The following is a 12,621-nucleotide window of genomic DNA, read 5'->3' as shown; positions in this document are numbered from 1 at the left end:
TAGCGTAAATATTACTGCCATCAGACCTATGGTTACTCGCTTCATACATGTACAGTAAGCATGCATTCATAGCTTCCTTGACGGTCACATAAACAAAGCGAGTCAAATCAAATCAAATCAAATTATATTATATTGAAAGACGGCATTTCTGTTACTAGAGACAATATTTCTGAGATTGTAATTTTGCCAATCACCATGATGTTAGCTTTGTATAAATAAATTTTGCAATTATTCAAATATCATGTATGTGATTAACACATGTACATACAGTCTATACAAACTTACGTATTTTGTTTGAGAATTAGATATAATACATTTACATGTCAACTCCTGTTCAAATGCAGAAATACCACATTTAAACTGCAAATACTATAACACATTTTGCCTAATAAAAACTTTTCTCATACACTTTATGTGATGTTTTACTGATTTATAAGATAATAAGAAATTTCTTTGTGATTTTTTTTTCCTCTGTCTCACAAAAAGTAAAGACACACACAGAGACGCAAAGCATGGAATTTGAACCACTACAAAAAGTAACAATTTGAGGCATTTTCTTTTTAATCAGAATAAGTCAGAATATTGTATGAGGTATGTACCAGATTGTATGATTCACAGCTTACATCTCCCACTTACTTTGTAGCGGCTCTCTGCAGAGACTCCAACCCCAAGCACCTTCTGATCTGGAGATTCTCCCGCCCGAAACCCCTAGCAAACGGGAGACTCCAAGTTGATGTGTGCGAAGCGCGAAATTCCTAGGATTCTAGATGTTCTCTGGTGCTATCTAAGGCTATTTTTTCAACATACGATAGAAATAAGTAAGAAATCCTTTCCACCGGGAGACACAGAGCCAGGGCGGGAGAAATCAAATCTCAAACGGGAGAACGGGAGATTGTGCAAAAATGGGCTTTCGGCGGGAGACTCCCGTCGAAAACGGGAGAGTTGGAGTCTCTGTCTCTGAACTTGGCATGTCTCTATCTTATACCAGAATGCTGTAATAATGTCTGTATATGTTGTTCCTGTAGGTAACCATCCCCTTTATTTTATTATAGACCTACACTTAGTAACAATGTTGCAGTAATCATTATTGTACCTCACAATGTGTGTGTTAGAATAGACTACCATGGTTTAAAAAAGAAAAATCCTTCTTTGCCAAGGACGTTGGACAGTGTGTACAATGCTAGATGGTTTTCTGTGACAGTCATCACTACACAAAGGGTTAAAGGGAGAGTGGATCACAAGGGAATGAATTGGTAGCCTTGATGCATGGACAGCATCTGTAGAGGAAAGCGAACTAATATTTGTCCTTTTTTAAACGAGTAAACAAAGTGGTTAGCAAATTACGTGCAAGGAATGTTTAATTAAGGGAGGATGCTGCAGTGACCCTGTCAATTCACCACTTAAGAAAAAGAAAGAAAAAAAAAACAAGTCTTCATCTACTATAGATTATAAAGCAAGGCATGCATGTACGTGTACAAATAACATGTAAATCTGGCTGTTCTGTGTGGCTTTGAATGGCCATAGTACAGTAGATAAAGATGGAGAACCAAATGCAATTTACAGTGCCTACAATACTGTAGGTGCATACAGTACACAGTGTATATTGTGATCTGCCATGGTGTGATGACGGATAAAGGAGGTAGAATATTGGTGTAAACCACCTAGTTTTCCACAAGAGATGAATAGATACCTGGCAGATAGAAAGACATCGAGAGAGAAAGAGCGAGGGATAGAGACTCCCTATTAAATTGAAGTTGTGTTGTCAACAGTAGGTTATGCCAAGTGTGAATACCTCCTGTTGTTGTATGTACAGCTGTAGACATATGTTGATTTAGATACAGTACTGTACATGTGGACGGGAAAGTCAAGATCTAGTGAATGGTAATGAATGAGACTGTGTAGTGTGTTTACAGATTTCCAGGGTACATTGGTTTGTGGTAATGTATGAGACTGTGTAGTATGTTTACAGATTTCCAGGGTACATTGGTTTGTGGTAATGTATGAGACTGTGTAGTGTGTTTACAGATTTCCAGGGTACATTGGTTTGTGGTAATGTATGAGACTGTGTAGTGTGTTTACAGATTTCCAGGGTACATTGGTTTGTGGTGATGTATGAGACTATGTAGTGTGTTTGAGAGACTGTGAGGAGATCTGTGGTAGATGTAGACTTATTGTTTGTGGAATGTTGAATGGATCACTTTCACTCAAATAGATCTGCATCATACATTGTAGGTTTTGCTGCAGTGTAATATTTCTGCTGTAGCAGCATAGATTGAAACATTGTACAGTTTTAAAGAACTTGATAATGAATTCTAGATATATTCCAAGCTCAAAAATTCTGACCAAATTATTATGAATATACATGTTGTGAATAAATAATACTCATTAAAGATTATAAATGTATCAATGATACATGTACATTGTTCATTTTTTAATTACAAGAAAATGTCACTTCCCACCAGAATTTTTGCCTTTAACCCGTTGAGGATGGGCTGATTTTACTACAACACGCATTTCCCATAGACACCTGGCCCAGTATACTCGGGACTCGTCCTCAACGGGTTAAGATGGTGTATATTGTCTGAGGCATTCATTCAGACAGATGCAGTTAATTTAATTCAGGAAGTATTGCTTCAAGTTAAAATGACTGCTCTGTACATATTTATTTCATGAGCTCTCTGCATGAGATGGCGGCAGCTTGATACCATTTTGACAATATTTTTTTTTCCAATTCAGATGAATTTATTAGGAATTTTCTGCATTTAATATACCATGAAATACAGTCATTTCTTTTTATTTTGAAGACAATAAAACATACAGTGTGTACATCCGAACATAATTGAGATATATACGTGTACAGATTGAAGAAAAGAATTACATGTCAATTGGGAACCACTCAGGATATAGTGAATCAAATGATCTGACTGAATTATGGCACATGTATTGGGAGTGTGATGCAGAAGACTGTTGTCAAATGAGCATATAGCTTGAAGATACGACAGCCTTAAAAGAGAAGAAAAAAGAAAATAGGCAAAACATACATCATGTATACTTATCGAAAACTAAGGAAAATTTTGATACCATTTGATACAAAATTTTGATACAATATTGACAATTTTGACCAAAGTTCAAATTAATAATATGTGTGAGTCAGCGTGCATAAGAAATTACCCGCCGTCAGATATTGCACCATGTTTACAAAAACAGCTGATTATTCAATGTTACATGTCAACCCACATGCGCAAAATACTAGTAATTTTCCAGTGTCTGAGAATTTGAGGAGTTGCAAGTATATAAAGCATTGGGTTGATGTTTCACCAAGAAATGCAAAGTGCTTGAAATGTGAGAAGTGGTGCAGTGGTCCATGAACGAAAATGAGTTTAATAGCCGTGCAGTGCATGTAATTTGTATCACGTTGCAGAGCAATTTCTTTAGCCTCGATCAGGAAACTGACGTGACTGCGTGAGTGAAAAGTTAAATTGAATGAAGGTCATTCACTTGGAAAGATCTAAATAGATTTATTTTGTTGGCTAGCCAGACAGACATTTTATATCAGAGAAGCTGGAGAGATAGCGTGAGAGGACAGAGAATTTGATGAGTGTTATTGACAGTTGGTTCTTGCAGCATGGTGAGGTGGTAGCTTTACACATGCTTGAGTTTTGTCATTTATTTTTTAGTTTCTTCCTATTATTTGAAAAGCCATACGTGCAGTATTCACTTCCTTTTAGAACTCAGCACAGGTACACAAGGTGTACAAAGCAGCCACCAACAAATAATATATAAATAAAATATCTGAATAATATTGATTTTCAGAATATTCATTACATGTGTCATGTTCACCTGTAAACGCTGTCAGCATGTCATCTTGCATCTGAATGCCAATCTTTCATTTCGTACTCTCGTTTAAATGCACTTGGCTCGCACACAGTCCTCAAAGTGTGCACCATGCGTAAAGTGCAATTTGCTCAGCAAACGTTTCAGACGTCACACTGCCCCAATGTTTGGTTATGTAAGGTGACGTACGTATGTGTTTTTCAGTGGATGCTGTTTGTTTAGAAGTGTGATTGACTGAGAGTGTGAGGAGATAATTGCTTGTATGCCATCTCTTGGGAAGAGTATTCATTTTTAATGGGCTGAACCCTTGGTACCAACGTGTACGAGATTCAGTGTGCAGTAATTCATTTGAAGATTTCTCTCAGTTCGGGTTTTTATTAAAAAATCATTTTGCCGGATTTCACATGTCTGGAGGTGACATGACAAATTTTAGACAAGAGCATTGCAAGAAGTGTACCAAATCATGTCTTATAACGATAGATCTAAGAAATTGGAATGCATATGTGACCGTGTACCTCAAAACGAACATACAGTCTGTAAAGTCACACACACTGATGTTGCGTGAGGACTGAAAATAAGTGAAATGGGTAAACCTAGCCGAACTTGACTTTTTCATATTTTCTGAAAGAGCGGGTCTTCGTTTACATTATACTAAAATTTGGTATCATAAAACGGGCAGGAAAGTGTGTTTTTTTAGCAGTTTATATCGAACATTTTTGGTAGAATAGTGTGATTAGGTGTGTCTTTAGAATCCCTTTTTCATTTCTGAAAAACCTTGTCCACACTTTTCACTTTCAACTCTAATAACTTTTGAAAGGATAGTGCTACTGCTTTGAAAGTTGGCATTAATTATGGACAGAATGTGTTAATGAGGCATGCTTAATTTCTGTTTAATTTGGAAATCCCTTCATTGTTGTTACTCTGGTGGTTTACTTCCTGCTTTTTTGTCCCATTCATTGCACAGCCAGCACGGTTTGGTAAAGATTAAGCACTTGAATAGACACTGCACTTCAGAGCCTCTTTTCTCAGTTCACACTTTTCCTGAGTTTGTGCTTTCTTTCCAATATTTAGATAGGTTAGGAGAGTCCATTTGATTTGAGTTATACATCATTTTAAAGCTTAAAGTCTGCTCTTTCAGAATATGGTCTTAACTAAAAATTCATGTCTGGCGACTTTTTGTTTATTTTGAGGTGCAGGGTCACATGGTAGTTGTGATGTGCTTTTAAAGCTTCATTTATTGCATACAGTCAACCTTGAATGTAGCACACTTCACCTGTTTAGATTATCTTCAGGAAAAGTTTTGATTGCCCTGGTAGTGTTTATGAGAAATTGGGCAATCCTTGAGATTGGCACGGTATGAATCAGCAGCATTTTGATATGAGTTCTGGTGAGACACAAATTGAAATCTTTCAGTGGCAGTCTCCAAACATTACCAGACATCAACTTTCTCAATTCCTTATCGCCCAAAGATGAGTTACCGTAGAAGGTACTTAAAGGGAAAGTTCATTCTGATATCACATTGTATGAAAACAGACAAATTACAGAAGTAGATATCAGTGAAAATTAAAAAAAAAAAATCAGACACATTCAGACTTGCCAAAGTTTTAAAGAAAAGAGTTGAAAAACTTACTCTATATCACTTGTGAATATGGTCCTTTTTTGTGCCGAGAATAAGGGTTGGAATTTTTTTTTTTTTCCGAGTCTGAATAAATTCACTGGAAATCAGTTTTGCTTCCCCGTTCATCATAAGGATATTTCCAGTTTTATTTTTCTGAGGAAAGGTCTGAATTTACCAACCTCTACAATATACCAGTAGGTGAAAGGAATCTAATTTTCAGGGTTGCAAAAGGGACACACAAACTTTAAAAAGAAGACAAAATATGTGTAGTCCAACAATCTGTCTTCCATACTTTCCGAAGCTTTGAGACACCTACAGTGTGTCAAAAAGCTGATCACGAATGTCAAATGTTGTTGTATTTTAACTAGAGCTGTTCTAGACATATCGGTATTGAGAAACTACTTCTACTTCAACCACATCCCATTCGGCATTAATTGTGTGAGTTTTTTCATCTGTAGGGCCGTACATGTACATGCAAAAACCAACACTACAATCGAATGTTATATTGTAAGTATTATTGTCTTTTGAAAAACCCTTCATACAAGGTGTACATGTATGTTAATGGCTAATCATATCATAATTATATGTGGTGCATTTGAGAGCAGCCAGAAATTATGTTATACCGTACAGTGTATGTACTTGTACTGTACTTATATTTACGGTATAATGTTTATCATCTCTTGTGAAGTATTGTTTAGCTCTATACCAAAGTCAGGCTTGCCATCTAGCTTCTATTGCCCAATTGCAGTAAAATCAGAAATATTTACGGCATTAAATTTTCACAAAATGCCACTGGCATTGAATTCATAGATCTATGAAAAGTGTAAACAAGAACTGTTGTGTGCATTTTGATTTTGCGAATCTTGGCTCCTCACAAAATTCGTGAAAATTTCTTGTATTACAGTAACAGTTCCAGTGGTTGCACAATACTGCTAGAGAAGCCACCAAAGTTCTCTTACTGGTAATTTATGTCCAATTCAAACACAAAATCACCATGATTCTTGACTTTATGAACTGGAAAATATTTAGCTTTAAGCCCTACTCTTTCTGCAGATGGCATTATATAAGCCACAAACTATGACAGAAATGTGATAGTTGCTATTGAAAATTGTGAGCAGTTGTCAATTTGTAGTCGTAATGCAGTTTTCCTACCTACTTACATGTTGTAGGCCTTGTATTATGTCCTTGGGCATGTCATTTGATGCCCCTTTCAGGTGATGGTGTTGTAATCGTAGCTTTGCCACATTATTGTGGATATTTTTTCCCCCACCACTCTTTGTGAAGTTCAACACTACATGCATCCATCGTGCTTATTTCATAATCTCTCCCTAAGGGATATTGAAGCTGCTTCCTCTCTAACTTGACCCTGTCTCTTCAAGCTGTGTCTGCTATGTCTGTCTAAACCATTGCTGTCCACATGAATATATCCACACACCAGCCTGCACACACACACACACACACACACATTCTGCAGCTGATGAAGAAACCGTCTGCATTCATTTTCATATTTGCTCTATCATAGTTTATATTGTGTAAGTGCTGAGTTTCATACACAGTATAATCTATACGTGTACCTTGTATGTCAATGAAACAAGAATGAGATGTTATGTGGTGTTCCCATTTGTGGTTGATTGTTTATTTCAAATGCTTACTGATTCTGTATGTTTTGTTTTGTTTTGTTTTGTTTTTCTTTTTTTGTTGTTGCAAATTTCTGAAACAGATTTGAGCAGGGAGTGAAAATAGAATTAAAGTGAAAACTGACCTACCAGTAATTTAAGAAATTGTGATTGTTGGAATCGTATAAAGTAATCTGCATTGTATCATATCATCATAAGGGCAGTTTATGATATCAAGCATTGTTAAAATAACATAAAATTACATACATATCATTAGCCAATTATCAAATGATCAGAAATTCATTAAAGTTGTCATATCGTACCATCTTTCATGACTTATTTCCTATTTTTGTTTCTTCCTGTCTCCACCTGTAGCATGCTAGGAGAAAGGTGATGAACCTACGTAGTGCATCTACACACATGGAACCAATTAGCTGTGACCGCAGACTGTCAACCACCCTTGGTTCATCATCAGCATCACATGACTGGGCCCGCGTCTATCTGGAGATTTCATCTCAGTGACGCCACATATTCGTGCCGAGAAAAGGGGGCGGAGAACAGAAAACAACAGAAAAACATAGAACTCATTGTGCTGGCTCTAAGATAGCATCCTTAATTGGCTGTGTCATCCTGTAGGTGCCTGCTTGCGGGATCCTGGATAATTCCCTGAGATCATCCCATATTCCCAGCGTCTTGCTGGGAGAAGAGTAGTGCGATAACACCTGTGGAGGAAGAGAAAGGTGGCGCATAGAGCAAACCGTGAGATGATGGCGTGGTGAAATCCTTTGCTCTGGTGAAAGCGTTTCTGCTGTGACAAAGGATAATGTGCTTCGAGAGATCAAATGATACACAATTTCAGTGAGCTGATGTCAGCACTCCACAATAACCTTGTCCTGCGGAACTACTAACTAAGGAACATCCTATATTCACACATAATTCTGTGCACCTTCTCCTGCAACTGGACACTGAAGCAATATAATGCCTTGTCCTACATTTTGAATGTGTGGGCAGACAGCTTAGTAATTGTTACACCAAGTTTGTCAGTTGTGGGCATGTGTGCAGTGATTACGTCAAGAAGCCATTGATGGCACAGCATTTTTGCAAGTTTTATTAAGGAGAGGCTTTTGTAGAAATCATAAGAAACAGGAACTATTTTGAAATATGAAGATGAACAGGTTTTTAGCTTGAATCATTTTCAGCGTGATGAGTAAATTATAATATAATGGCTTATTAGAAGTAAAGAATAGACACACACATGTGTATCCCATGTTGTATTTCACCGTGCATTCCAAGACATGATATGCTGTCCAACCAAATATAGCCATCACTATGAATTTTGCCAACACCACCAAAAAATTACCTGCTAAATGTTTTGTCTTTGTTTCTATGTGTTACAACTAGTTGTAGGATGCAAGTTTAGAGACCGAGAGAAAATAAAGAGACCAGTTTGTGTAGCGCATGGCAACATGATCTACTGACATATCATTAACCAGTAAAATACAGAGGCAGAGTCTCAATATTTTGCCCATTCTTAATACTGTATGCATCACTTTGCAGAGCCAGCATGTAGTTTTTATTGTCCTCAAAACTTCTCAAAAAATATATGCTGCAGATATTTGCTTTTTGGTGTTCACAAGGAATGCTGAAGACAAGCACATATTTTTCTCTCCTCAGAAGGAAAAAAACAGCCTTTCACTGGAAGAAATAATGGAATATCGTCAAGCTTGTGTACAACCATAAATTTTCCTTGTTACATCACACCCAACAAATGATAATTTCCCCTTTGACTACTTGTTGTTGGGTTTGTTTAGTTTTGTTTTGTTTTGTTTTTGTTTGTTTTTCAATGTCACATTATACTCAGTGAGGTGTTGAGGCTAATTAGCAAGCATTATTGCACATGCTGTTGTATGATGTTACATTGGGGTTTTTTTTTCCACACTGGCTTGAGTCATTTCAGATAATTAGACCCTTTTCTTTTCCTTTTTTTTCTGCTTTCTAAGCAACTCTGAGCTTCATCCTCTCTCTAGCAAATTAAAGAGCAAGAATAGCAAAAAGCAAATGGCATGCGATTAGGCAATGCCTGGTTAGTCCTTGTCATTAAGAGTGGGCTAGATTTTCACTTCAGCTTCACTTCACTTCAAGTGTTGTGTTTTTTTACTGCATACATGTAAAATCTTGAATACGGTAAACAGGCAATCAGATGTGTCCATTGTGTTTGGCAAATTGATGAAAATCTATTGTGCACCAACCTTGGTATCGTGGGGAAGAGAGAATCATGCCACAATGTCTTATTGAAAAACAACTCTGATATTTTCCAACCTATGGAAATTGTTATTGCTGTTGTTGTCGTAGGAAAGTACATTTATACATCGTGCAATATCAGAGAGACCGAGGTTTTGCCCGCTCTAACACTGTAATTTCTTTGTGCTCCTGTATCATTTCATCAAGCTAAACATAGAATTGGTTTATGTAATTCACAAATGCCTTCTTGTGCCAAGCACCTGGGTCAGCCATTTAGGTTAGCTGAGGCATTATTGATTTAGGGGCAGTCCAAATGTATGCCAGAATTTAGAGCTAAATATGAGCAAAGACATGACTTGTCAACTCAGCGTTTGTACAGTATTGATTGTGTCAGTACTGGCATACTCTGCAGTGATATTTTCAGCGAGATATCTAGCACAGATAACAGCATAGGTTTGTAACAACAACACACAAAGCGCTGAGGAGGTTGTGCAAGAAGGTGCATGTACAATACATGTGTGAAAGGTGGCTGCAGTCTGAAGACAGGCCCATGAGCACTGTGCGTTATGCAAGTGAAGAGCACTTCAGTCATGATGGGCCGTGCCATGATCTCGTTATCTTTGTCAATCTGTCGCAGAGAAGTGTGGAAGTGTTCATAAGGGGTTTTTACTGGATGCAGACACTGGACTGTGCGCATCCTACCTTGCCCACACATGGTCAAGATGTCTGCTGAGAAAGTCGTCTAGTTTTCATCGTAGTTTTCAAACAAATCAAGGGAGATGCCCACTCTTACATCACCAGTAGCACCGAGAAGGATCCTCTGCATTATATGACATCTCCGATGCTGAAGCGTACGTTTGTACAATGTGTCACCATGTCTTGATGCTGATTACAACTCAAGTGATAATGCTGCAAGTCTCATGCAACTCAAGATAAGTGATGTGCACCAGGGTAGAGCCTTACACTTCAGTGCTTTGCCAGACGTATTGGTGTGAAGCCATGAAGTTCTTGCCGCTGCGTCCAGTGATTGCAAAGGAATGAGCCAGATTTGTGACAGCCTATTCCCTGGTGAGAGCCCTGTCGGAAGATTACCAGTGCCGCTGCATGCCATGGAAATGAGCACACTTTCAACCACATTTGCCATATCACTGATGACGAGGAGCACATTTGAAGCAGTGGAGGAGTCGAGGACGTCTGTTAGCAATGTGTCCAATCGGACATCACCCTCAGACCATCCCCCGATGGGACTGGGGGCAGTGGTGCCGCTGGGCATTCTGATGGTTGCCATGATCTTCTTTGCAGTGCTGGGTAACAGCATCGTGTGCCTAATTGTCTACCAGAAGCCGGCCATGAGATCTGCCATCAACCTGCTCCTGGCAAACCTGGCCTTCGCGGACATCATGGTCGCCGTCACATGCATGCCCTTCACTTTCATCTCGCTGATTAATGGCGAATGGATATTCGAGAACGTCATGTGTAAGATCACGGCCCTGCTCTACTTTTTCTTTGTCATCGAGTCCACGCTAATTCTTGCCACGATATCTGTGGACCGCTACTTTATCATCGTCCACCGCAAGGACAAACTGAACCCCAATCGGGCAAAGGTTCTAATCCTCCTTTCCTGGTTGTGCAGCTTTTTGGTAGCCTTTCCGCCTATTGTCGGGTGGGGGCAGTTCGCCTATCCAAAAGGTCCTGGACCTCCACAGTGCTGGATTGAAACTGACGGACCGGCCGATAAGGTGTACTACATATTCCTCATGCTCGCGGTGTTCTTCATTCCATTTACCGCCATGCTCTTCTCATACTTCTTCATCCTCAACACCGTCAGGCGGAACTCGCTGCGGATTCAGAATCACCCAGAGTCGCTGAGCATTAGCCAGGCCACGAAGCTGGGGCTCGCTGGACTTCATAGACCCTCACGTGTCAATGTGGACATGAGTTTTAAGACGCGAGCCTTCACCACTATACTGTTGTTATTTATTGTGTTCGTCATATGCTGGGCGCCCTATGCCATCAGTGGACTTGTGTACCACTTTTCTGAGAGCAAGGGAACTGTTGTCATGCACACGATTATCCTCTGGCTGACGTACCTGAACTCTGCATTCAATCCTATTATATACTGCTGGCGCATCAAAAAGTTTCGCGAGGCATGCCGTGAGCTCGCACCGAAGACGTTCAAACTCTTGCCGCATTTACCTGGCCGGACCAGGCGCCGAATACGGCCAAGTGCAATGTACGAGTGTAATCAACAGTCATCTGTTTGACCGAAAGCAGTGACTGGAAGTGTACTTGTGTACATGTTTAGTATTAATGTTCCACGAGGCACAATGATCTAAATCCAATACCAAAGTAGGTAGTCTAGTTTTTAAGCTGAATATTGTGATGTCCATCAATGATATAATTCGTGTAGATGTGCTTTAATCGAAGTCAGAATGCAACTGTTGGTTTTGTAGAAGTGTACCCATGTGCAGTGTGCTCAAATTTAGTAGCAACTCATAGACAAGAAATATTTTCAACCCTTCTCACTTATATAAATGCGTGCCAATCAAGTTAATGTTTTCTAACCTCATTATGTCTTGCAAATTGGCAAGGGTCATTTGGTATAGATTAGTACTAGTACATAGACATGTATAAAAATCTGGAATACGAAGACTCCATTCTAAAGCTATTAAGTTGGTTCAAAGATGAAAACAAGTATGCAATTGAATTAAGTTCTAATTATTGGGTCATATCAAATCCTGTGTGGTACCTTTGAACAAGGGGCACAGGCTACATTGCATGTACAATTGTATGTACAGTGTTCACTTCCAGATTCTATTGTAACAGTGTACAAGTGCACACCCAAGCTTCTGTGTTAACACCTTTATACACTAACTGCATACTATTTCATGCTGACAGAATTCCTTACGCTGTGTGCAAAGTGTTTAAATGTTCAGAACACCAATATTGAGTGTATTTTGTGAAGTACTGTTGTGGTTCTGCAACTAACAGTCATGTACATGTAAATCATAAGGTTCCCTGTTCAAACCTCATCAATGTGGTGTACACGGTACTGAGAGTTACAAGTAGCACCCCTTCCCTCCCTCTCCCATTGTAGAATTCAGTGAGTACCTATTGGATGGAGTCAGATTGTGACTTTATTAAAGGGTGGGCTGGAGATTCCATGACATTTGTTCCTGCGACAATTGCTCCCATGACATATATTACGCCAAACATAAATTCTACCCACAAACATAACCCTAACCCTAATCCTAATCCTCACATCAAACTAATCCTAAAACCCTATCACAGTCCTATCCTATTAGTCCTTGG

The 12,621-nt window shown here is 38.9% G+C and overlaps 1 protein-coding gene across 1 annotated transcript; it reads left to right on the top strand.

The window, feature by feature from the left end:
* The first annotated feature begins 8,805 nt into the window (after positions 1-8,805).
* LOC139711878 (high-affinity lysophosphatidic acid receptor-like) lies at positions 8,806-12,151 on the top strand. The gene has a single exon (XM_071623727.1). It carries the CDS (start codon positions 10,347-10,349, stop codon positions 11,571-11,573), a length of 1,227 nt encoding a protein of 408 aa, XP_071479828.1. The 5' UTR covers positions 8,806-10,346; the 3' UTR covers positions 11,574-12,151.
* The last annotated feature ends 470 nt before the right edge of the window (positions 12,152-12,621 follow it).

Source organism: Diadema antillarum, unplaced genomic scaffold, assembly GCF_040938485.1.
Source record: "Diadema antillarum isolate AM-2024a unplaced genomic scaffold, OU_Dant_1.0 seq00001723_RagTag, whole genome shotgun sequence".
Taxonomy (NCBI): domain Eukaryota; kingdom Metazoa; phylum Echinodermata; class Echinoidea; order Diadematoida; family Diadematidae; genus Diadema; species Diadema antillarum.
This window is presented reverse-complemented; position numbering and strand designations above follow the sequence as displayed.

Coding starts and splice junctions, on each gene's coding strand:
- LOC139711878 (XM_071623727.1), top strand. CDS start 10,347: ATGAGCCAGATTTGTGACAGCCTATTCCCTGGTGAGAGCCCTGTCGGA.